Here is a 26,293-nt window from a genome sequence, read left to right on the forward strand (position 1 = left end):
ATTTGTCATGTTGCTCAGAAATGTTACCTTATTTCAAGGCTGAATATTAAGCTTCTGCAGAAAGACTCAGAAACGCCAGACATACAAGGAAAGACAGATGGCTGTCCTTAAAACCCTCCTTTATTAATTCACCTTATATACGGGCAGTCTTCTGTTGTCAAGGAGTAGCTAACTGCAGATGTTATGGAAGAGCTCAAAAGCCAGACTTACAACAGTGTTTCCTCAGCAGAGCATCCCATCTTTAACAATGTATAACTCAAGGGCATCAGAGGGAAGCAGAGGTCTTTGAATCTGAATCCCATTTGGAAATGGTTGCCACACATCTGCCACCATCTGAGGAGCCCTCGTGTATTCTGCCTGGCTTACAGCTGATGCTCCAGAACGACAAATCCCTCACGGCACCTGTGTCGTATCTGTCAGACTGGCACAGATGTCTGGTGTATCGGGTCATCTCAAGTGGCAGCATCTCTCCACAACCAAGCAACTGATTTGAGTCCTAGTTATATAAGCTCCCAATTTAAGTTAGATGCCTATATTTGGTTCACTGATTTGCTCTCCAGTTTCCATTTACTGCACTGGGAGCTTCACTACTGCTCATGCAGACACCCACACTGTCTCTCAAAGACCAACAGGAACAGAACGAAATTGAAATTGCTAGATCTACATCTGTACAAATTCATGAATTCGGGTTTTGGTACAAAGCATCCTTTAGCAAATTGTATCACAGTGCAGCTACATGTTATATGAAGTTACCTTTTTGTTTCAAATCTACCAACTGAAGTATCAATTGCTGAGGCTGGGTTGTGTTAGAAAAATGGATGAATCCTTTTAGTAATCCATCTTTTTAGCAAAAACTGTGTGACGTGGAAAACAATCAGCTCTTTATGAGTAGCTTTTATTTTTGTTGTCCTAAATAACTCTTCTCTTGGTTGAGACCTTTCACAGCCTCCTTTCATCAAGTTCATCATATGGATCAGACACGCCAATCTTGTTTCATTTCAAATGCAGAACTGAGGCACCATCAAAAACATCTGCCTTTCAGAAGCACAACATACAAGACTGGAAGGACACTTTAAGTCTGGGATGTTACTGTAGGCAAGCATATAACAAATGCTTTCTTCAGAGTTTATTTCAACTTCTTTAGTTCTCCCTGACCCCCCTTGCATTACACATGAATGTTGATGTAGGACTCCATTCCACTGATATCTAGGACTAGGCTTCCAGCCAGAACATACTTACTACAACTTTTTCTTTTTACATTTCTAAAGGATGTAAAATGATGATAAATGAGTGTTTTTACTTAGCAAATTCATTTCAACTTGGTTGAAATAATGTGAAGCTTTTATTTCTTTAAAACTAGTTTTGAGCTATTTCAGTTCCTTTGGCATGTGAAATTTACCTCCATAAAAGATAAGTGTCTTTTTTTCAACAGAGCTAAGTTTCCTGTAATTAAATGTTCTTAATACTGGAAAGAAGGTGGGCAATAGGCAAGACTACATATTTTTATACACTAGCCATAATTTTATGAACAGTAAATAGAGCCACCCTCTTACACAGTATTGAAGTGATACTTGAAATTCAAGTAGGCAACTCAGTGCTTCATCTACAAAAATGCATAAGTGTGAGACACTAGCACAACATATTTGATAGACAAAAGAATAAGCATTCAATAATTTCCTTTTACCATAAAAAACAGACAATAGTATAAGAGTTAAACGTTATCATTCCTATCAAACACTTCAAGTGCAAATATGCAAGTTCTACATTTGTTGCAATGCAGGCTCTGTACAAGAATAGCAATTAGAGCATAAGCCAAGTCCTTTTACACACTGAAGTTCACATTAAAAAGCTTAGCCATAATAAGGATTATTAGTGTTAACTATAAAGGAGTGTTCAGACATTAAATTCAGATGCAGGTTGACCTCAGTTGTCCTGAGTTCAAGAAGTCCCTGAAGACCAATCCACTGCTGATAGAACAGTTTTATCAAACTCAAGACAAATAGCAGAAACAGCAGAGGTAGAGGCCATGAACATGCAGGATGTCACTTTAACATTGCAGTAATATGTTTACCAAAGCATTCAAAACACATAGTACAGAGCAGCACAGAACAGCAATTAAGAAACAAGTGTCATGCTCCATTATATATATATATTTTTCCTTTTTCCAGGCATAAAATGTAGGCTTGGTTTTGATCAGCTAAAGATCACGTGTCAAATGCAGGAAAGTAGAATGCAGGCCTATTGAAGGTTCAAATGAATGTAGAAAATGGCCAAAACTATGGATGGTTTAAAATTCAGCTACCTCTAAGACCATTGTCATGAATTTCACAGAATCACAGAATTTCTAGGTTGGAAGAGACCTCAAGATCATCGAGTCCAAGATGATCTTGGACTGATTTCCTAATGGGAGTTTAGGCTTGTAACCTAAAAGAAGTCTGATAATAATGATCTATAGACACAAACACCATTTAGAAATTGCTCGATCTGAAGGAATCTCATTTAACTGAGTTGTGGAACAGGTAAGCAGCAAGTCAGCAAAACAGTCAGGAGCATTTCTTGAGGGCATCACCTCAGGCAGCAGGAAAGATTTTATATGAGACAAATTTGGGCTTGTAGCCATGTTTAAGATTTCATGGAATTTAAAGCAGTATATTGTGTATTCAATTTTAGTGTGGAAATGAATGCCTGCCTGTCCTTGGAAGACCATTCAATTAATAAACACTAATAGGCTTTAGAGACGACCACCAAATAAAGGTTTATTCTTGGTATAACCAACTGATTGCTCTTAGGGGTAACACTAACTCCTAGCCCAGAGAAGCAGAAGTTAAAGAATGGAAAAGAATTTCATTACCTTCATATTGTGGCTTCACGAGATCCAGCATCTGGCACAAACAGTCTTCAAATGGCAAAGGTTCTATGGCCATGTTATCTAATTTTTGGCACTGCTCTTCATAAAAGTACTCCAATTCATACATAGACAAAACACCATCCCCATCAAGATCCATGCAGCGAAACCAGTATTCAATGCTGAAATTATGTATTTAATAACAAAGAACTGTTCACGCAAACAGTTTTAAGAATTTATGATGCTTGTTTTAAAGGCTATGCTACTTACAGATTTAAAACTTAAGACTACATTCTGTAATACCATAGGAAGTCATTAGACAAGAAACACCTATTGTGATAAAAGCTTCTGGTAGTTGCCCTACCACACAACGTTTGCATTTGAAAACACACTTTAATTGTGAGGGGTAAAAAAAGGAAAGGACTAGAACATATAGCTTTACATAAAAAAAATAATCAAGGGAGCCAATGGAAAATTAAATTGTGCATCAGAACTAAGTTCTTTTTTCAAATTGAACAAGCCAATAATGCAATAAAATCAAGCAATAAGTTTGCGAATGTTCTATAGCTAGTGCTAACTGCATAGCTCCCCAAAGCCACTGGCATCAAGAAACACCTGTGGTTTCCTTTTATGTTGTTGTCAATAACAAGCAACATATGAATAATAACATGTAGTTAGCTTGTTAGAAACCACTGAAACAGATCTTTATACCAGCAACAATAGAACAACACTAAAAAATAACAATGATTCAACCAACTGAGCCAGTTTCCCCAGTCAATTTTTATAGTTCAGTCTCTTCTAAAGTTCTATCTGAGCAACAGAAATCTCTCCTTTTTAGGGCTAGAAAACCAATAAAGCCAGTCTATTTCTGCTAAAACAAATTCACTCTTACCTAGTTGGTGTCTTCTTGTCTTCTTCAGATATCAAAAACCAGACAAAGTCAGCATAGCTTATTTTTCCATCTTTTTGTGCTTTTCTACCTCTTGACAGCCGATGTGGGAAAAAATATGGAGAATTTATTTTAAAACAGATAGGTTTTACTAGAATTAAGGAATATTTTCCCTTGGTGCTATTAACTACATTTATCTCCCAAAAGATGCATTGTTTGAAGGAAATACGTCAGTGCCTATGGTCACTCAGGATAAGGGAGCTTGTGAGCTCTGTTTCCACTGCAATGGATATTTAAAGAGGAAGGTAGTAGAAGGTGGACAGCACTCTGTCTAGAAGAACCAAAAGTTTTACTTATCTTCCTCAGCTAGAAGTAGTGTTGGAATACAAGTATAAAGATAGAAATGAAAAAAATATTAAGTGTATGTGACAAGAACATAGTTATATCTGTTTCTACTCATACTACAGAACATAGCACCCAAATGTCAGCCTCTCTAGCAAAGAGTCAGGTAGGCAGTTAATAGGCATGTTATATTTCATTCCCCCAAAAATTCCTTTTTTTGCTGTTATCTTTATGATATCTAGAAAGATACAATGTATGTTTTGTCTCGCCCAAAAAACTCGTGATGGAATGAACTGTAGACATGCCTGCCAATGTCTATACCATTCATTTCAGCTTTTGTTATTTCAGTTTATTGGTAACTTTCTAGCTGCATATATCATATAGATTCATTTTTGTAAACTTGTTATGCAAGTGTTCATTTTATTAGTAGTAGTTAAAAAGCCCAAATCCCTTTGAAAATTCTACAGGTTAGAGGGACAGAAAGACAATGCCAACATTTTTTCCTCCCTCATTCCCATCCCTGCTATGCTATATAATAGCAAACAATGAGTGTTCATATGGATAAAGAAAGAAGAGTAAAGATTAAAGAGTAAATCCAATCTTGGATTGAGCCAGAGATTCCATGAATACTCTCAAGTTTTAACAACAATATTAAGTACTGAAATTCAATGTTCTGTTTCAAATGAGGTCATTTTATCCTGGGAATAATCACACACAATTTAACCAGCAAGCATATAAGTATTAGATTGGATTTAGATCAGTATACAAAATAATTACCTTGTTACTGCTCCTGAGAAGATCCTCTCTATCATTCTACTTGATATTGCTGTGAAAGAAGGGTTTAAAGTTCTGTCAGTTATGTACAAATTATTTTTGCTTTGTACTGTCTAGTTGAAGAGTTTATTGGAAACCTCACATAATCACACACCTGTAAGAAAGATCAACTCTAGCACTCATTAATCCCTTTGAGTTCTCTCAGAAAGGACGACTTAACAGTCTCCAGAGCAAAGCTAGAGCCGAACAACCAGCTTTGAATTCAGACTTGATACAGAAATAGTAGCATAACAGAAGTAATGACTGGCTGATTAGTAAAACATCATTTACTAGTTCTAAGACAAGTAAACAATGTTTTCAAGTACCATTAGCTTGTGACCCTGCTTTTGGCAAAGGGCCAAAACAGAATTGCATATTAATGCATAATGAGCATACCTAGTTGATTCTGACATGGGTCTATTTCTGACATGGTTGTGATTCATATTTCTATTTTGAAACAATTCCAGGGATTTTTAGATACATGTCTTAACTGAACACTACCCCTGTAAGGGACATGCAGAGCAACTTGAGGAATTTGTGGAAGGCACTCAAAGCAGCATACAACCCTATTCTCATAGAAGCAGAATTACTTCTGATTATTCTAGCTCTCAATTCCTTTTTCAACACTGTAGAAATACTGATAATTCAGCCAAGTGGTTAACCATTCAAACTGGTCATCTGTTTTATATACTTTAGAAGATGCCACCACCACATTATTTCAGTAGGAATATTGGCCCCTACTAACATCTATCCGCAGAACTGTAGGATTGCCAATTTGTTTCAGACATATGCTGCTATCTTCCTATCTAGTTTTGAAACACTGAAGTTGCTCAGTCTTTCCAACAATACCTAAATACTTCAGTACTTTCTTTCCATGCTCTTTCCACATGTTTGATCTAATTTTAAACCAGTGACAAGAAAGGAAGGGATTGATGAATGTAGATTTGATTTTTACACAAAAATAGAAGCTTTTATGACTAAATCCGTGTATCAGGTCCATTTTATGCTCTTATTTAGTCTAGGTCTCATCAGACAGCAACTGTTAAGCTTTAATCAATATTTCTAGGCTTAAAGGATACAAAACCAGTGCAAAATAAACTGCCTGTGGCCTGATATCAGTTCTGCTTGCTTTCTTATACTGTACCTACTAAAGCAACCTCTCAAATGAAAAAAGCTTCCCTTCCTTGGTGTGCTAAAGTATAGACTTCTGCAGGCAAGCTTTCAGAAGCTATCAGAATGCTTTTTGTTCCTTTTTAATGCAGCATCATATTCCTTAGTCACTCAGCATTTAAGTAAGCTTTCTAGTCCTGAAGAGGACAAAGATGACAATAGACACGGCAAACAGAACAAGAAAACACAGCAGTTCCATAAAAGCTACAAGAATATTTAAAATAGGTGCGAGTATACAAGACTATAGGATCTCAAAGTCATTGTATGTTGTGAATGCAGAAGAGGTAAAGCCACTAAATGGTACTAAAACAAAATGTCCTGCAGCTGAGTCAACAAAACCTTAAAATAAGCAAAGCAACAACGTATGTTTGCAAGAATCACAGAATAACAGAATCATTTAGGTTGGAAAAGACCTCTGAGATCATCTGGTCCAACCTTTAACTAGCACTGCCAAGCTGACTGTTAAACCATGTCACTAAGCACTACATCTACACATTTTTTGAAGACCTCTAGGGATAGCAACTCAACTACTTCCCTGGGCAGCCTGTTCCAATATTTCACAACTCTTTCAGTAAAGACAACTCTTTCAGTGAAGAAATTTCTCCTAATATTCAATTTAAACCTCCCCTGGCACAACTTGACGTCATTTCCTCTTGTCTCCCCTTCTTCCCAGTCAAGCCTACAGACTTTCAAACTTATTTCCTCCTCCTCTTCTTCACCACAGTCAGAATTCAAATTGAGGGTTTTCCTCTGATTAGGTATTGCTAGACACAAGATAGCATCAGAAATAACTTGCCCTACTTTATTTCCTGAGTCAGCAGGATGACCTACACCTACAGACTCATGAACGCTGTCCTTTGTGGCTAACCACTTCCTCAGGTGAAAGCTTACAGGTCATTTAACACATGTAAAGAAAGATGCTTCATTTGTCATACCATGATCATTATGTCGAGCTAAATCCTTCCGATCAATATAGAGGTCATGGTCTGTGTCCAGCTCCCAAAATTTGCAATAGATAACGTAGAAATGTTCATATGAGAAGTACTCTGTCAGCTGGTTAATATCAGCTTCCTCTTCCAATAATGCCACATTCTATTATCAGAAGGATAAGTAGAACACATTAAAGAATTTCTAAGACAGCTGCTGAGTGATCTGAGTTCTGATAACCAAACTAATTACTATTACCTAACAATATGTCAATGGATAAGTTTTTATCTTCAGAGACAGGGCACACCATGCAGAATGACAGCAAAGACTTAACAGAAAAGGTTGAAAGCTAATATGTCCATAGAAAAATGAAGACAGATTTCTGCTAATCAAATTTACACATAGACAGGTCTAGATAAAAGATGACATTTAAACATACTCTCCTGTATACGTGTTAATGCAATTTAGTCCCACTAGTTTTGCAAAAAGAAGAAATGCTTCTTACATTACTCCCTTAAACATTTAGTTAATACAGTTTTTAAACTTGTAGAAACATCTTGCAAAGCTTTAGATATTGTGTACCTGCAAAAAGTTGCTTTTCCTGAGCTCATTACAGGTTATTTTCCCAGACCAGGACCTATTTACTGTATAAAATATTCTCTGTATAACCTGTAAGAAAAAGAAAACAAAGAGGTGATCTTCAGTATGCTACCTAAGCACCCTCCCAAAAATTTGTGATCAAAGATAAGCCTTAGCTACATTACAGGACTCCGTCTTTCCCCAAAACTGAAGGGCTTAGAAGTCTGTTCTTTCCATTACTTGCACTTTGATGCTTCTGTTATGTCATGTCATATTCCCAAGCTACTTCCATCTATATCTAATCTAGGTAACTCTTACTTTGATGCTGCAGTACCCATGCCCCACACAGTGAAGCTGCAGAATATTCACAAGTTATCCAGAATTCATCTGTTGACAGTTTCACTGCCTCCCAATCTTCTAACACTTTAGGATATCATCTGATAAACCCATTAATGTATCTCATGGCTTTGGATTTAAAAGACCCATATTTGCTATGAAAATTTTACTTCATAAACGAAGTGACAAACAAAAAGGGGACATGGATGCCATGACTTCTCAAGTCCACAAATACAACCAACCAACACCTAACAGGAACAATACTTCCTGCAGGTGGACAGACAATGCATCCCTCCCCCCCCATTTCATTCTATTTAAAGTTAGATGGAAAAAACTGACACTACTACTAAAAATAGCACAAATTATTTCTAACTGAGTAACAAAAAGCTAGCAAGAAATACACTATTTTCTATGGCAAGAGTGATACTGGAACCAGAAGCAAATTCATTCAGTTCTATTCAAACACTTCTACTTAAATCAGTTTCACTGGTGGATCATTTTGGTAAACTCATGCATTTAGCATAACCTGCTTAGCTTTAATTTACAAACATGAGCCTTTAAAACACAATTTCTCTTAGTTTTTAAGTAAAACATTTTTGAGGTGAATACTGGATTCAACCAGATAAACATTCTAAATAATTCATTCATCAATAATAAAGTAGACCAAAAAAAATTTAAGATATTATCAACCGTAATTGCTTAACTGGAAATGGATTATACCTGCTGATTAGCAATGCACTAAATGTTGCATGCACAGCATTTTACTCACAACAGTAGTTATTAGCCAAGAAAGGCCACATTTTTAGAAATTTCTTCCTCTCCCAATAAAAACCTCTTTCAAACTAAAGACCTTTTCATTACCTCAGGTTTTAATTGAAGCATACCAATAGTTTAAAGACAACAACAATTTTAAAGTACAAACAGAAGAGTTTTGTTCATGATTCTTTAAAATAAAGCTTAAACTGTTGCATACAGTAAGCTCTGCAGCACACACTTTGAAAAAGAACAGCTGGCTCCCTAGATGTAGAAAGGAGAATAGACCAGCCTGCTTCTGAAACTTAATTAGCTCAATTCTAATTGTGAGTTTAGGGAAGGCCCATTTTTGGCTTATACTACAAAGCAATTTTTTCTAAAAAGGTTTTGCCTTAGCTTTGCAACTTAATCCATCTGCATGTCATTATCTCATCTGTTATACATTTAACTGGTCTAAAAATAAAAACAAAATTGAATGTTTGCTGGAGACAACTGGGAACAGGCATAAAAGACAGTTTTCTAAAGTGAATTGAAGCAGAGTACAAGCCAATTGTCAGAGAATTGCCTTCCTTACTAGGCTGCACAACGGTTTGTCATAAGGGAGAGGAAACTGTGGAGACTGCAATTTCAAGAATTCATAGTTAAGATGTACATACAACATACTTGCAGACTAAACGTAGTACCCCATTTGTCAGGACAAGTGTTTGTAATGTAATTCAGCTTTATCTTGAACATGTGCACCTAACCTTACCACTAGGCTGACCAACCAACTGATATCACTGCCTAGCAGACAGAATCAGTTGCTTCCATGGTTGAAGAATACTTAAACACCTGCTGCACTAAATTTATGAAGCGTATGTATGCATACACATGCACACACACACACATATATATATACACACAAACTGCAAAAAAATGCAAAAAAAATGGTTCATTTAACTGCTAACTGGAATTAGCATGAACAGAGATTAAATATTCAACTACAATGCTTACAACACCCTTTAAAGCTTCACGTAGCAAGATTAAGGCCATTCTGAATACAGGTGAATACATAAAATCATAGAATCATAAAGGTTGGAAAAGACCTCCAGGATCACCTGGTCCAAAATGCCTTACTTTATCTTCTAGAAGAGTCACCTATATTAGTAACAGTTTCTAGGACAGAGTTTTAGAAGGCTGTATAGGTCAATTTACCACTAACAGTTACTCCATCCTGAAACAAGACAAGAAATAACAGCAGAGTCCTCTTGCCATTTTTTTATCTGCAGAATGGCATTCCAAATATTCTTACTACATTATTAAAAAATACTAGCTTCTTTTTTGGAATTTTGATTAAATGTGGATTTCTCTTGAAACTATACTAAGTGTTGTCAGTAAAGTGCTGCCAGCACTGGTTTACTCAATATTGCTAGGCCCAAACCTACTCAAATAAGCTGTTCATCCAAAGAAAAGTAACTGGAAGTGGCAGGATTTTTTCCTTCCTTCAGCAAGCTTTCATGATTTTAAGCAGAGCAGGCTTTGATACAAACCACAATCCATTAATCAAGAGAACTACTCTCACAGGCAGAACATTTCCTCTAGTCACATTTGGCAAGAAGGCTCCGGGAGCTCATGTAATGATTACAAAAAGTAAAAACTAATACATCAGGACCTACTTGATAGGCTGGCAGTCTCTATAGGAAGGATAGGAGGAACCAAAACCAAACACTTCAAAAAGTCTTCCACATTTAGGTCTGGGTAAAACTATAAGCTGGATAAAACATGACCAACTCCACATGGTTTGTGTTGGTGAATATTCGTTAAACTAGTTTTCATGTGCACAGAATGAATGGAATGTCATTTTGTGGAGTTTTCATCTTTTGAGACTTCAGTGGAATTGGGTATCTAGTCTACAGCTAAGGAAATATAATGTCACTGATTTTTCCCTTGTGTACCTAAAGAATACTTCAGTCATGTAACTGCATGAAGAAAGAAATGGAGCTTTTTTTTTTGTATAAAAAAACCTGCCTAGAAAGAAAAACCCCCAGAGAGAAAAATGGTAAGCAGCTTCAGTATTAACATTACTTTACTTGATGCTGAACATAATCATGTTAATATAGACTTTTCATTCAAAATTGCATTTAATTAATCGCAGAATAAGGGTGGGATTCTAATGAGTACAGTCTAAACCCACAATCAAGTCAGTCTAAGATAACAGCACATTCTTTGTTCAATGTTCATTAACTTATTGTACACTATTACAATTCAGTGTTTCTCTTCCTAGTATTAAGTTCACCACTTTCTACTACAATGCTAAAATAAATCAATTTTCTTTGTAATACCTCTAGTTAAGTAGAAATTAAGACTGACAGCATACTCAACTTTTTTTTTTTTCCCTCCAAAGGACAAAGATGCTTATTGACTAACTTTAACCATTCTGATTTTTGTACTTAATTAACAAGAACAGATTTTCCAAATAAAAAACACTTACCGTGGTAATGTACCGAGAATGAAACTCAGATGCTTCTTTTAAAAATGATAGGCCAGGATGACTATTCACCACATCCTACAGAGAAAGGAATAACAATATCCTGAACAGTATTCATTAGTGACTGTATAAAATAAATAGCACAGATTAGCATATCTCCTTCCTTAAGCAAGAGGGTTCAAATTAACTAGAATAATTAATAACTTCATTTATAGCATGCTTCATGTAAACACTGATGACTTTAAGAATAAAATAATCTCTTAATAGCCATATAACCTGAAGGTTTCCTGTATTTTACATAGGCAGATTTTGAATAAACTAGCCAGATAAACACTGACTGTTGTAGCTTGTAATTGTGTCTGACAACACATTAAAAGTCAATTCAGGTTTTATAAATTTGTTCGCTGCTCTTTGAGAGAAATTGTATTAAGTCTTGAATTTACAGGCCACTTTTCCTTTGCCCTCCAAAGGGCCTCCTTGACATAAGTAACTTCAACTGCTTTTCAAAATCCCAAAAATTCTAAAAATACAAGCTACTCTTGCAAACAATTTCAAATCCATACGTCTTACTGCAGATATATAAAAATATAAAAAAATATAAATATAAAAAAAAAATATATATATATATAACCAGCCATAAAATGATTAACTTTAAAAGAAGTCACTAGCACTCAGTGGACAACACAAAGTGAGCTACACGAAGTATTAATAAACTTTAATGAAGACCATGAAAACGCATGTTTAGCTAAAAAAAACTCTGCAAGCTCATAACTTTGTTTTGTTTTCTAGAACTAGTTTCAGTTGCAATTTACTTGTAAAAAAGGAATGAAGTCTTCTTGCACCAAATAGTTGCATCCAGGGTTCATTAGAAGATGAACAAACTTTGCAGCATCATCATAGCAGGTCTGAAGTATTCTGAAATGTAAAGATATGCATTTACTAGCATACACAGAAAATTGCTCCTAGGATGCCCATACAAATTAGCATGAACAAGTCTTACAGAACTGCAACCACAACATTTAATTCAAAAGATAATTAATCACACATTGCAAAGTTCACTCTAAGGGAAGTTAAAGCACGCTAGTCTTGTACATTTACATTTGAGGAGGGGTACTCAAAGTAATTGCTTATATGAAAGGACATTTTCAAGTTAGAACTAGGAAACTAAAGAGAAAGTAAAAAGAGAAAGCATTTTGTCCAGAAATGACATCTGTAAATTAGTGCCGTGGTTTTCACTTTTCCCATCAATAGCCAGTCATTTATCACAAGCATTTAAAAATCTTTAAGTGTAATATAGAGTTGTTTGCTTGTTTTAAAGGAAAGATCTACTTACGTTGTCCTAGGTAAAAGTTTACTGACAATGGTTATGGTAGTGTTTTCTTTCCCTTTACAAACTCATTCAGAACTTAGACTACCATGTTTCATTTAAAAATACCATCTCTCTGAAAAAGTGATCTACTTACTTCCTCCACATTGCAACAAACTTATGAACTGACACGTATCCTGTTCGTTCTCCTCCAGCACAATAAAACAGAGGACCTTTCCAGTAAAGTGGGCATTCACAAGCCTATAATTAAAGTATACATCAAGTCAATTCATTGACTAGATTGCTTATCTGAGGGTTACTCCCTCATAAGTCTTTCAAAAAATTAAATTTTACAGGTGTTAAGGAAAAACATTGAGGAAACATAATGGGCAAAACCTTTTTGTAACATCGCATGTATCTGTAGGGGATTAGAAGCATTACTGAAACCATGGTAAGCACAGATTTATTTTATTTTATTTTTATTTTGTTTCTGAAACTAGCTACACCCTCCAAACTAGCTAATTTAAAGCAACTGCTTTAGGCCAAGATTCAGAAGTGGAAAGTAAAACAAAGCAACTTGCAGCATTCCTAATAGATGAATGCAGTCACATGTCTGGTCTGTCCACCCTCCAAGCAGCTGAGCAGAGCCCTTGCTATTGGGCTGGATATGTTTAAATTGAGCTCCAGGCAGCACAAACAGTTACACAACTTCTGGACCACAGCCAGTTTACATTTATCTGGCTCAGAGGATAGCTCAAGTCATCTGCATCATTGCATATACATGCACGTCTTTCCCACTTTTGGTAGCAGGCTGCCCTGTCCTGTCCAGCAGCACTTCACAGTAACCAGCAGGTACTCCTCCACACCTTGAGTGTTGCCATACAGCTACAGCACTGCTTCTGCGTCTGCTCCAAGCTTCCTCAGTCCTCACTGCAAAGTGCTGCTCTCTTGCCTGACACTGACTATGCCATGGAGTCGTCAGATGTGCCAACATCTGTGAGCAGCTCATTTGGATCTCAGAGAATACTAAATATTACAAGATGTGCACGGTCACTGGCAGAAAAGGACAGTTATTTCTCATGCAGTAGTTTAACCAGTACTTACAGAAGCGTTTCTGACAAATACCCTGCTCAGCCTGAGAGGCTTTTCCCTACCCTTCAGGAGGCTGCCTTTTATCACTGAGTTGTAGCTGACTGGACCCTTCCAGCTCACTTGCTGAAGCACCCCTTCTAGTTGGAAAGGAGCTGTGAAAGGAGGGAATCCTAGTGTTCAGCTTAGCAGTTAAACTCTTCTGGTGAGGTAGGCTAGGAGCAACTCAACCCCTAATCCTGCTCTGGAGAAGAGCCTGCTTCTATTCTTCTATGCCCTGGACTTGAAATGCAAAGTGACAGGAACAAGGATAAGAACCTAAGACTCATGACCAAGACCGTGACTTGCACTGATATTTTGAGCACTACTTAGAAATTTTGAAGTTTGATTTAACTAGCTTATTGTGTATTACAAGATTTACAAATAATCTTAGCTGCTCTGTAAGCCTAGTACTTTGCTACTCTACAGTAACTCTGCGTTAACTCTTCACTACTGACTAAAGAGTTATAATTTCAAATTACCAAATGATTCTGTGTTTCAGCATCTTTACAATGGATGTTCATGACACTGCTTTAAGAAAAACAGCACTCTGTAGATTTTATACCAATGACAGGAACATTTTCCACCACGTGACTAATTTTGTAGAGGTCTAAAAATCAAAGTGCTTACCAAGAGTGGCTTTTGTCTTACGCCTATGGGTCAACAAAGAACACATTGTTTTCTATGGTTTGTTACATTTTCTAAGAATAATGTAAATTTTAAGACAGACTTAATGCAAAGCTTTCCACTCATAACTGTGCTATCAACATCAGCAGGTATGCCGTCTTACTAGCACTACCTTGCTGGAAATGAAAACCCATAATGCAAGAAAACAAAGCACAATTCTTGTTTGCTTTCCATAGGTATATAGTATTGAAAGAAGCCAGCCAGAAAATTCTCACCTTTGCAACTTTCCCCATGTCGTCTAAAGTTGCCCTCTCATTCGGAAACTGAGAGAAAGTTCTCTCAATTTTGGCAATCACAGCATCTATATTCACTTTTTCCTTAGGACATCCTCGAGGAAAATAGAAAGTTGGAATGGTTTGACTAAGCGATGGTGGCAAAGTTTCTTCTTTCTTCGCCTGAACCTAAATAGATAAATATACAGTTGACAGCCAGGTACAATGAAATCATGTATAATAGGCATCCTCAGATGACTTGATTCTCTTGGTATTATCTGTTACAACACACCTTCAAAAAGATTTCTGATGACAGGCTGAATGAGAGCACATTGGAAAAATTCATGAGTATTTCCAAAAACTGTCATTTAGGAAGATTTCTGGTATGTTAAAATTTAATAAAAACAATTTCAGTCTTCAACCTATCAAGTTTCAAGATTAATATACCAGACAGCTTCTTGGAGACCTCTGAAATACTTGAATTTTTTCTTCTGAAACTGATAGCATAACATAACTTCTAGTTTAACAGACAGGTCATGAAAGAATCTGCTTTTGAAGTATTTCTAGTTTTACAACTTCAAACTGTTGAAATAAGCATGACAGCTTTGTTGTGAACTACCATCCTGTTAATAGAATTACAGAGAAGGTGCTTGGTGTTTTTGTTCCTAAAAATCATTCAGTTTCATAAAGGAAATATTAGGTTTTTTTTTTTTTTTTTGGTACACTGTACACAATTATGGCATGAGTGCTTTTAAGTTTGTTTCTCAAGAAATTTCTGATACAGCACATTACTGAAAAATCAATGACCAGTAACAAGAGAAATTATTTAAACACATTTAGCCCAAGTAAAGACGAATTCACCTTGTACTTAGTGTCAAAAAAAAAAAAAAAAAAAGTCCAATAACACAGAGAAACCAAGATAGCAAGCAAGGCAAAAATAGAATTGTGGCAACTTAATGTTGGTGGTTAAACATGAAGTCTTTCATCCCAAGGCCACTACCCAAATGTAGAAACAATGTTTAATGCTATATGATGGCTTATTGTAGTGTAAATATGCTCAAAATCCAGAATTACATCTCATTTCCAACCAGAGTTGAAGAAAAAACAACCAGAGATTGAAGAAAAAAGCAACAAACCAAAGAACCCTCATTTTACTTCTTACCATCTTGCAAAGGGCCTGTACAGAGACCCTTCCACATCTCAGTGAAAGAAAGAGGTACCTACCGAGAGCAGTTTTAAATTTTCTGGGTTCCAATCTAGGAGCCTTTGCTGGAATACTACACATGCTAAACCAGCCTGAATTAACCTTTCTTTCCCTTCCTTGACTTTGAGCCAGTGATCATGCTCCCAGCTGCAGAAATCCCTTAACTGAGTTACAACTCCTATTTCCTAGAGGAAAAAGTTACCTTGAAACGGATGCCTGGAGTCAGTTGCTGCCTATTATTTTCTAAGAAACCTATAAATTAGATTTTCTGACACCTCAACATTAGTTTAGGGGCTCAGCTAACAAGGCCTCAGTTTGTAAGAGAAGTGCCATAGGGTATCAAAAATCCCTTCCACCTGTAGACTCCAAAAACTTTGGGAAAGAACAAAGACAGCAACACTTTCACCTTCAAAGTAATATTACCATCAGCACTACAAATAACATATGTAATTGGGTTAATACCTTGTTTAGTTCTAGAAACCCAGTGCTACACATCAGCACTTTAGCAGGGCCCTAGCAGTTACCCTAGGCAGATCAAAGACCTGCTCCTCAGGCTGGTACCACACAAAAGCATGCTAGTTATAGCATGCTTTTGAGCACTGGCAGTCAAATGATCTTTTATTTAACAGAACCAAAGTCTTATGTTTGTTGCAAAGAGCAAAGTTACCTTATTTCCCCTTTCCCCAACTGCCTGGCCAGCTGCTCCCACACGAGTTGCTCCACTCACCACAGAGGAGCAGGCATTAACATGCTGGTGAGCGAGGCCCCAGCTGAGAGGAGGACAGGTGGCGATTACAGACCACTGATGTGCCCTTCACATTTCAGGTAACATGAGGTAAAACAGTTATTCAAAAAAACCTAGTACAGACAGACATGGCACTTCAAAATCAAGAGCTAAGAAAATTTTGAGCCTCAGATCAAAGGGAAAGATTTCTTTTAAAAGGAAAAGTAGGGTCAGAGGGAAAACTGTATTGGAAAAGGTCCCAGGAGAAAGAGAATGCTAGCCACAGAGCTATTTCACTGCAAAGATTACTTCTCAGAAACTACTCATTTACTTCAGGTACCTCAGAGTACATAATAAATGATTTCCATTAGCCCAGGTCAAAAGTTGTTCTTAAGCACCTGTAGAAATCTCAGTTCAGGATCTGTAGTAAAGTTACACCTACTAGAGTAGCTCTTCTTGGTGTTATTTAAGAGTTATGCAATAGAGGCTTTTTATTTTTCATCTTTTTGTCTGTCATAAAGATGTTCCAGAGAGTGGTCCTGAGGAAGAAGCTAAGCAACAGATTCAGAACTGGAGACAGGAAAAATCAATTTTCTTAACATATATATATCTAAGATAAGTGTTACATTTAGGCCTCATGTTGAATTCTGCATGCTTAGCATAAGAACATCTAATATTTAATCTGTAAAACAGTAAATTTATTCAAGTCAAGTATAGAATACAGACTCACTGTAAGACAAAACCCTTCTCCTTATCATGAAGGACGATACCTGTTTCTACATGCTGGTTCCTCAAATTGGGTGAGAGGAAAAAAAACAAAGATGTTTCATTTGCTTCAGAAAATGTAAGACCTGCCCTTCTGATGGATTAATTTGGTGCTTACATACAGGCCTCTAGTGAGAATACCATCAATGCAAAGTGACCCTGAATATTCCCTGTGCTCTCCAGCAGCCGGCTCAGAGCACAGCTCTCCCACCATATCTGCTATGGGGACGTTCTGAGCACACTGATGCTTCTTCAAGGCCACAAGCAACTTCCAGCTGAATAATCAGACTGCACTGTTAGCATCAGTCAACACAGGGATAAAAGCCTGCACCAAAGAAAGAAACTGGTCATGCGAAACGAGCAGCTCCAACTAATGCACTACAGAGTTAGTATTAACCTCCTCCCTCTCCTTGCCTTCCCAAGAAGGGCCAGGGATTCTTCTCTTCTCTTCTGTCAGCTTCAACTCTGCTGACAACTGAAAGGCCTCCAGTACAGCTGAGGCTCCTCTCCTGTATGCACTTTAATGAGGGGATGTGTGATGGGCTCCGAGTGCCACTGCACTCTACAATTTCAGCTAGATTCTTCTGTGGAGGCATGTGTTGTACAGCTGGTAAAGCAAACTTCTTTCAGGGCAGTCAAAATGCGTAATTGTGGGAGATTAAGCTCTTCTAAAATGAATTAAAACTAACCATGGGATTTCTTCCTTAATAAGAAATGGCAGAAGTCTGCTAGTGGCAAAACTTTGAATTGGAAGTCTGCAACAGCTGTTCATTACTCTTTTGACACAACTATGCCACTTCAGTGGTCAATTTAGCGTTTACAAAAACTGACCTACATTTTCTTAAACCCTTTAATACTAGTCTAGTACTGGCAAGCTAAACTGCCCAAAGAAACTTGCTTGGTAAGAGATGAGTTCCACTGAAACTTGGCAAGGCATAAAAAATAACATACTTGGAGTTAGGAATGTTGACTGTATGAGCTCGTAAATAACTCATCCAAGCAGACGCATGCTGAACTGTTAGGACTGAATGGTGCACTGGCCTTTGCAATACCTGTATGTAAAGTCCTTGACTTGTAATTGTATTGTAAGTTGCAAATGTAGTTTATGTTTTTTGCTAAAAGATGGAAAGCGATGGTTCCCTGAAAATTCCTTGTTTATAGAAACATCAACAAGTTTGTTAGATTTCTCTATGAAGAATTCATTAAAAACTCTTAACACATGATCAGTTTTCATTTCCAAACTGATAAGGATTGTCCAGTTATCCAACACGTATTTGCCTTCACTTTTACAAAGGAAGCAGCAATGTATATCCCAGTGGGGTCACTGTTTGAAGGGCAGCTTTCTATTTTATTTTGCTGCTCTCTAGACCCTTTACCAACTGTTACCAGTGGATGGAAAGTAAATTATTAGAACTACAGTAGAGCAATATGGTAGTAATTGGACACCCGAATGAGAGAGGTTCAGTCTTGTTTTACGTTCTTACATCTGCCAACGGATGAGTTACACTCAGCAGTGAACTTGGTTCTAAACAAAAATGAAGATACCTCATTTTAAAAACACCACGGTGATTTTCCCTCTCCCCACTTAATGAATGAAAGAGTCCTCCAATGACAGGATGTCTTCCTGAAACACAAAGGAAGGGGGCATTTGCTCCCAGATATTTTAACACTGTACACTCAGTCAAGTCTATTTCCATCTACAGGTAAGCACAGAACCTCACAGATGGGCTTCACATTCAAAGGCTAGTGAGTGAAACCTCACTTAAAAAGGACTTTGTGGAAAAACGAGCAAGGTAAATATGTAAATATGTTTATAAATGTAGTGTTTTATAGATATTTTGCTGATTAGGACAAACTCATTGAACTTAATTGTTATCTGCATTGACTACAGAAAAAGATAGGTTCATGTAAAACCTTTTATGCTTTCAAACATTTGACAGACACTAACACCTGTAATACCAGTTCCTCTGGAAACATTCAAAATGTGTTTTCAGAGACAGCATTCAGCTTTTGCTGTACTATTTACCATAAGCTGCCATAAAGACTTCCAGATTAGAAAAGTCAATGGAATATACACAATAGGGTCAAGACAATAGGACCTCCCTCCAAGAATTGTACTTTGCATTTACTTACAAGAGCACATTACATTGTGGCACACCGTAATTCCAAACAAAGTGGCATTAACTAGTGAAAAAAATATTTTGTACTAAAAAAAAAAAAAAAAGATATTTTTCCCTCTCCAACAGGTAAATGTTTGGTTCAACACCTGACTATTAAACTAGTGATGTTACCAAAAAAAAACAAAAAACAACAGAAGAATGTTGCAATACTTTTCAAGCATGCTATGCATAAATGATTCTAGTTCTTCCACTGGCTGAGTCCTCTGCTCTTGCATATCACATTTTATGCAAATATTACCTAGGAATATCAAAGTGAGTAATAAGCTAAAAGCTATTCTGCAGAGGTATACAATTTGGTTCTTTAAAGTCTAACATCCCTGCAAACACCCACTTAGAGATACTTTGAGTCACCCACCAGGAAAACCAGATGCTGCATGAAGTTCCCTTCTTTAACTGCTACAACAGAAAATAAAAGTTAAAATGGAGACCTGAGAGACAGTAGGGTGGTAGTAAAGAGACATAAATGCTGTTTAGCACGTGAACTTGAAAGTTCTAAACAAAACAAGAAATATTGCAGCATAAACTTAAAGATTTAATTACTGCATTTTGTAGGATTATACTGAATTTTATGCCCTATTTACTATCAAAGGTGCATGTTACTTGCGAATCTAAGAAAATGTGACCAGTACGCAGGTATAAAAGGAGTACCCAATCAGCCTTCCTGCCTTCCCCTTTTTTCAAGTCTGACCAATAAAGTCTGAGAAATATTTCTGCTTTGAGTTACTATCTATTTGATTGTACAGCAAATGTCAACACTTCCTCTAGATAAGTAAGTGGCATGGTAACTTTTATAAAACCTAACTCCTGAAAACACCAGGTTAAAGATTCATGCTACCAATACCTAGAAAATGATTCACTGACACGCAAGGAAAAAATATTATTTTAGAAAATCTATTCCAAACTCCCAAATGTTTTGGCATGTTAAAGTTCTTTCAAAGATCTGCTTCAGAATAGGTAAGCAAGCTTAATTTTACAGCTACCCTCAGGACAAGCCAAGAAAAACTTCTCTAACATAAGCTTGCTTGACCTTGTGGCAGACATTCAGATTTCCAATTATCTAATTCAAAGAAATGATGTTTTTCCCTTGTTCTCGGTAAGCTCTTAGATATCTTCCTTCTAGCCAAACTAGAAAGACAGATTTATTACTGCAAGAGTTCACTGACTGCATCGTTTCCCATTCGGCTTCACATGCTTAACAAGAGTATCCTTTGACAATTTAAAGCTTTCAAAATTATTTTTCCAGACAGACTTTCTGTAAAATCTAGTTATTACCCTGAAAAATAGCTTGAAAACAGTAATTTAGTCTGAAAGCTTACTAACGAAGTTTCACAGCACAGCATAAGGCAAGCCAAACCAAAGTACACCTGCATCTTCCCCCACTCCTGTATCTTGTTTGGGTTTACTGACCTTTGCGTCAGTACCAGTGGCAGTGCTGCAGCATGGGGAATTGCCCCAGGTCACCAAGGCAGCTGAAAAGCAGTGTGAAACTACTTATTCTCATCCAGTCTCCCACAGTTGACTCCACTTAGAAGCAACATGGTTCTGGTGATAACCTGAAGAAGGTTAGAGGAATACTCTGGCAATGCTGTTTGAAATAAGTTTACATTACCCTTAGAACTATGCTAAGACTGTGATTGATCTTGCCAAGCATAATCCTAAAGTTAAGACATGTGGTCAAGCTCAGAGACACACCTACAGAGAATGAACCTATGCCAAAAACAGGTGCCAGGGTATACACGCACAAGTCCTCTGGCAACACATGCTTTTTCAGTCCCAGTTGCTTCCTATCCTTCAGTTATTATTTGGCAGCTGTTTTTGGATGTGCTATAGAAACTAATTATATCATACATGCTCTTCTTTCCTTTCCACGGTAAGAGATAAACATCTATTAATTTTAGCCCTGATAGTTTTTAAACTGGCTTGCTTTTGCTTTCAGCCTTAACTCAGATCAGTTCTCTGATCCAGTTTGGCCTGTAGTCACTTAAAATTGGTGCTACAATGAGTGGGAGGAAATGAGAAAAGGAATGCAGCTTTCCACAAAGTTCTAGCCATGTACTGTTAGAAGGAAAAAAGTACTTTAAAGTACACTGTTTCTGATTTTATACATATCACTTCGATCGATACAAGGGAGCAGCTGTTCAGCAGCTCCCCGAAGTGCAGTCTGTATTTGCCTTAAAATTCTGCCCAGACTGTTGGGTGTCCCCTGCTGGTGTGCCACATCATGCCTCGTCTCATTTTCACACACCACCTATCATTCTTATCTGACTTATGCATGTTCTTGGCAGTTTACTCTCAAACCTGTTTCTGTACAAGAGTTTAAGGTCTCTTCGTCTTGTCATCTAGTGACAATGATAATCCCCAATTTTAAAACAACTTTATTCTAGATACCAAGCCGTATATCGCACTGTCACGTTTTGGCAGAATTAACATGCCCTGGCGTTTCTGGAATCAGTAAAATGAAGTTTAAGGAAGACCCTCGACTTGCACTGCTACTCACAGAAGTATGGAATTACAGCTAGAGTTCCATGACCTAAATATATATATATATATATATATATTAGTTTTCTTACTTGCTACAAACATAAAAACAGCTCTAGGGATAGATAACCTTTCTCTTGGTGTTTGGTTCAACTCTGTCAGCCTCACTGTGTTCAGAGGTCAACAGTTCAGAGTGCAGACCCTGGTACTGCCAGTTAGAGACAAAGCAGTTGGTGAACCTAACTGGTCTGATCTCTCTTCCATCCACTAAGTCAGGCAAAACCCTCACTGATTCATCACCTGGTGGTTGAACTATAAATAGAAAGCTCAGAAGAGTTGGTTGATTTGTATGATTTTTTTTTTCCTCAAATACTCAGCACCAAGTTCTACTGTATTTCTAGTGCAATAATGAACTACTAATGTGGTCCACTTTAATAGCAAATATCAACATCACCAGCAAAGTATTGATCCTAGAATATCACTGGCTATCAAGTTGCAGAGATATCAGTTTACATTCATTTTATAAATTAATATTGGAAAATTCAGCTTCTTAACAAGCTAGAATCAGATCTATTTTGTCACTGAAACAATGCTTGTCTGCTAACCTCTGATTTTGAAGGAAAAAAGATTTTGTCGCTTGCTACCTGAAGGAAATTCCTCCCGTCATTTTCAGGGTCAGGACAGCAGAGTAACAGGTAGTTCAGCTACTTACTTTCTGATGGTCACAAGAGCTATGAGTAATTCGTTTCCCCTTTGAATTAAGCAAGTCACATTTAAGCAGCCAACGTGAGCTCCACAAGAAAGCCACTGAACTGAATCCACGTTCAAGTCTAAGTATTTCTGCAGAGCAGAGCATGCAGAAGTCTGGACCATGTACACAAAGCTATTTGGGATAGTGTGTTAATTCTCACGTAGGAGGAGGTGGTAGGTAGTGGTATCCAGAAAAGGGTTCCACTTAAAGTACAAGATACATTCCATGCATACCATCTTTTGCATTGACATTAAAAATACATTCAACTAAAAGCATGTCACCACAGATGAGCGGTATTCCACACACATGTAAAAAAGCAGCATGCAATGAACTTACAAGCTGGTACAGCTGAAACAGACAAATAATGCAGTCCTGCTGGGAACTGAAGTACTCTACTGCACATGCATTATTGCCATAGAAAGACCTTAAAATACAGCTACATATATTTAGTTGTCCCCCACATTTTAATTACACAGAACTTCTGCATTAAGTTTCTAGTTACGCAGTTAGAAAGAGTTCCATGATTTCCATGATTCATTCAGAATTCCCTTGGGGTGGGGTACAGGTGGAATGGTAAAAAAAAAAAAAAAAAAAAAAAAAAAAAAAAAAAAGAGGCAGTTACATTTTACATTTACATTTTACAAAAAAAAGCATGAGCCCAGGAGGAGTTTGTATCTTATATGTCCACAAGTAACTTGCTTTATTTGCTGACAGAGCTTTTACCAGAGCCTTCAGAGGTAGGATCCTCTAAGCATTTGCTGTTGCTGACCAGTGGAAATACTTTTTGCTTCCCCTGCTAATTCAGGAAATGAAAATGGTACAGATTATAAAATGGAAAAGTAAACTTCAGAAAAAATACCTCATGAAAGGCAACATCTACTACGTTTTGTGCCGAGACAGAAGGGGTACAAAATATTAGTCACTGCCTGGGAATTGTTGTCAGACAGCCTCCATTTTATGAGCTATATCAAAACAAGCATCCACGTCAGTAATACACCCAGTTTTGCATATAGCTGCAGCTTTCTCAGAAAATACTTTGATCATAGGTTAAATCCGTATTCCTGTTCCTTACCAGCACGTTCTGTTTCAGGAGACTAGCTGGTAAGAGCCTCCTAGTACATAATCATTGTGATTGTACACAGCCAGTGGATCACACTGGGACTCACTACCTGCACAGGAGTCATGACTGCCTAAACATCATTTTAATGGGGAAAAACTGACAGCCAGTTACCTCAGGCAATTCTAACATTTGTCTATGGAAAACAGCCCTTGTCAGGACAGGCCATCAGTTCAGCATCAGAAGTAGCAAATAGGGCTAAGACAGACAGCCACTTAATTCGTAAGCTCTGCAGCCTTCCATGTTTGCAACAAAACAACTTTCAGTCACTCAGGGCAATTGAGCTTAGAAAAAAATCCACTCAAACAAGAAAAATATCAGCCAGCTCAGCCTTGTTACTGAGCTGCGGAGTCATCAGTGTAGTAAGTATTCTGTTACCTTTTTGTCTGGCAATGCCCCAGCAAATTCTGATTTGGACAATCGTGAAAACAATTGCACATTCCTTGATCCTTAAGAAGTTGAAGGCTATTTTCTTTAATACAGAAACGTGCCAAACTGTTTCAGGCTTTCTAGGATACAAAGTACTATTGTTGACAGTCAGAGCACACCTGCTATATTAGGTAGTGTAAATGATTATAAAGGTAAGAGAAGTATGTTAAAATAGAGAAAAGGCATGTGAACCTTTTATTCCAAAGGCAAGAAAAAGAGTAAATCTTAAGTCTCCGGTACCTGAATTGTTTGGTCAGGACTTATCTGCAGAGGGTACTGACATGTAGACTCTTAAATCATGTGTGCAAGTGAGCTGTAACAAACGTGCACCATATTGGCTTTGCTACAGAAACAGCACACACATGCATGAATTTATGACCAGCCACCAGCAGGTGAAGAAGCTGCTGTCACAGTGCAGCCAATACATTTTAAGCTTGCACAGGGAGTCTCCCATCACCCAAGTGGCAGAAAACTGACTATTTGCTTCTGGCTTCCTCTGCATGGCTAGAGCTGAGGACCTGGCAATCCATTAGTGACAGACTGTCTAGGGGAATCTCTCACCTTAACAAGCCAGTCTCGGTGGGCAGCTTAGATACTCTCATTCTGTCTTAAATGTTGGCATTACACCAAACTAACATCAAGCATAGCTATAAGCTACACTCAGAATGACACTTCCATTCCACCCCACCCTGCAAATTTATTTCCCCCCCCCCTAAAAAGGGAAAAACGTTGTGTAAAAGCAGATATCATGTCTCCCTCTGTGGTATTAATTCATCTTCAAACAAAATAAAATTAGAAAATTGACCCTGTTAGGAAAGCTGGCCTGCTGAAGACCTCCAATTACTACACAACTTACGTCTTGACTACCGATGTAAAACCAACTGCCTCAACTAAGCTTTTCAAAATCCACTTTCCCTCAGAAACGGCAACGTTAACTCCATCACTGGAAGAACCAGTACACTACAGCAGAAGCATACACCAGCCCAGCACACATTAACACCTACAGGCTGTAGGTGTTCATTGTCATCTTGAATGCGTCACTAGAGTTTATAAAACATTTTGGTAACAGAGGAGTGCAAAAGCAATCAAGAGGCACTAACGCACGCCTAACTTCACTCAGAAGGAAAGCTAATCTTGGGAGGCCCAGTGGAGAAGTTGAAGAAATATTTCACATACAGCTGACATAAATAGCATGCGAAAGCAGCAGCATTTAGTATCATTAACAGGTGGTCATGGAACCAGTAGCTTGCCATTTCCACACTGAGGTGTGACGCATACAGCTACAGGGACCGCCAAGCAGTAACAGCAGACAGACGTACGATGCAGTTCAAGTATCAGAAAATACACCAGCACATAGATCTGGCACTGAAATTCAGGGGATGAGTTTGAGATTAAGGGCAATTTTTCTTTATTTTTAAATCCTATTCAGTGCAAATTTGACTTCAGTGAAGTCTAGTTTGTGTTAGAACTCAACCAATTTACGTGAGCAGTGTGAGACTAAGCTAAACTAGGAAAATAGGTGTTTTTCTGCTAACACTAAGCTACATGGGTGCAAGGATGTCACTGCACACAGATTTATTTTATTCTGTTACCATTTTGTTTCCAACTTCAGATATATTTTCCTCAAATAGCCTAGGTAATGATGCTGCTTACATTCCAGCTCTGACAGGTAGGGATGTCACCAGCTGTTGGCAGTCCATTTGACATGGTGATAAGTTCCCTCTCCCTCAAAAGTTTCAGAGAACTGATGAGCAAGATGGATACAGTGTCTCTTCAAGTGTTGCATTTCCAGCTTACTATATTCTGTAGACACAAAATTGCCTAAAAATGGTCTTTCCTACAACTAATGCAAGGAGATGAATTAATGTTCTTTGGTCTGTGCAAAATTATGTACTCAAGTTCAGTTCCAAATTCAGTTCCCCATAACAGAGAACATTTCAACAGTTGTGTATTGTTTTAATCTTATTTTTGAGAAACAGTCTTTCCAGAAATAGCTATTTTGCTCAGTTCTATCAATAAATGCAACTGCTGAGAAGCAGCCTGTTCCACCACTTACCAAACCTACCCACCTCACTACTGATCATCCATTTAAAGATTTTTCCGTACAGCTTGATTTGCTACACTCCACTGAATGCCAATTCCAAAGGACAGTTGATTATCTATGGAAAATGCATATGGCTCTATGCAAAAA

At 37.5% G+C, this 26,293-nt stretch overlaps 1 protein-coding gene across 2 annotated transcripts in view; it reads right to left on the reverse strand.

Annotated features, from left to right (window-relative positions):
• PPP2R3B (protein phosphatase 2 regulatory subunit B''beta) overlaps positions 1-26,293 on the reverse strand; it is a 49,766-nt gene that overhangs the window by 6,338 nt on the left and 17,135 nt on the right. For both annotated transcript variants that reach the window (XM_082783756.1, XM_082783757.1), the window contains exons 2-10: positions 14,458-14,643; positions 12,585-12,688; positions 11,934-12,036; positions 11,125-11,199; positions 7,569-7,655; positions 6,995-7,151; positions 4,854-4,902; positions 3,738-3,827; positions 2,852-3,027 (exon numbers count right to left, since the gene is read on the reverse strand). In XM_082783756.1, the coding sequence (XP_082639882.1) occupies positions 2,852-3,027; positions 3,738-3,827; positions 4,854-4,902; positions 6,995-7,151; positions 7,569-7,655; positions 11,125-11,199; positions 11,934-12,036; positions 12,585-12,688; positions 14,458-14,643 (1,027 nt within the window). The remainder of the gene's footprint in view (positions 1-2,851; positions 3,028-3,737; positions 3,828-4,853; positions 4,903-6,994; positions 7,152-7,568; positions 7,656-11,124; positions 11,200-11,933; positions 12,037-12,584; positions 12,689-14,457; positions 14,644-26,293) is intronic.

Source organism: Aythya marila (genome assembly GCF_965140915.1).
Source record: "Aythya marila genome assembly, chromosome: 1".
Classification (NCBI taxonomy): Eukaryota; Metazoa; Chordata; class Aves; order Anseriformes; family Anatidae; genus Aythya; species Aythya marila.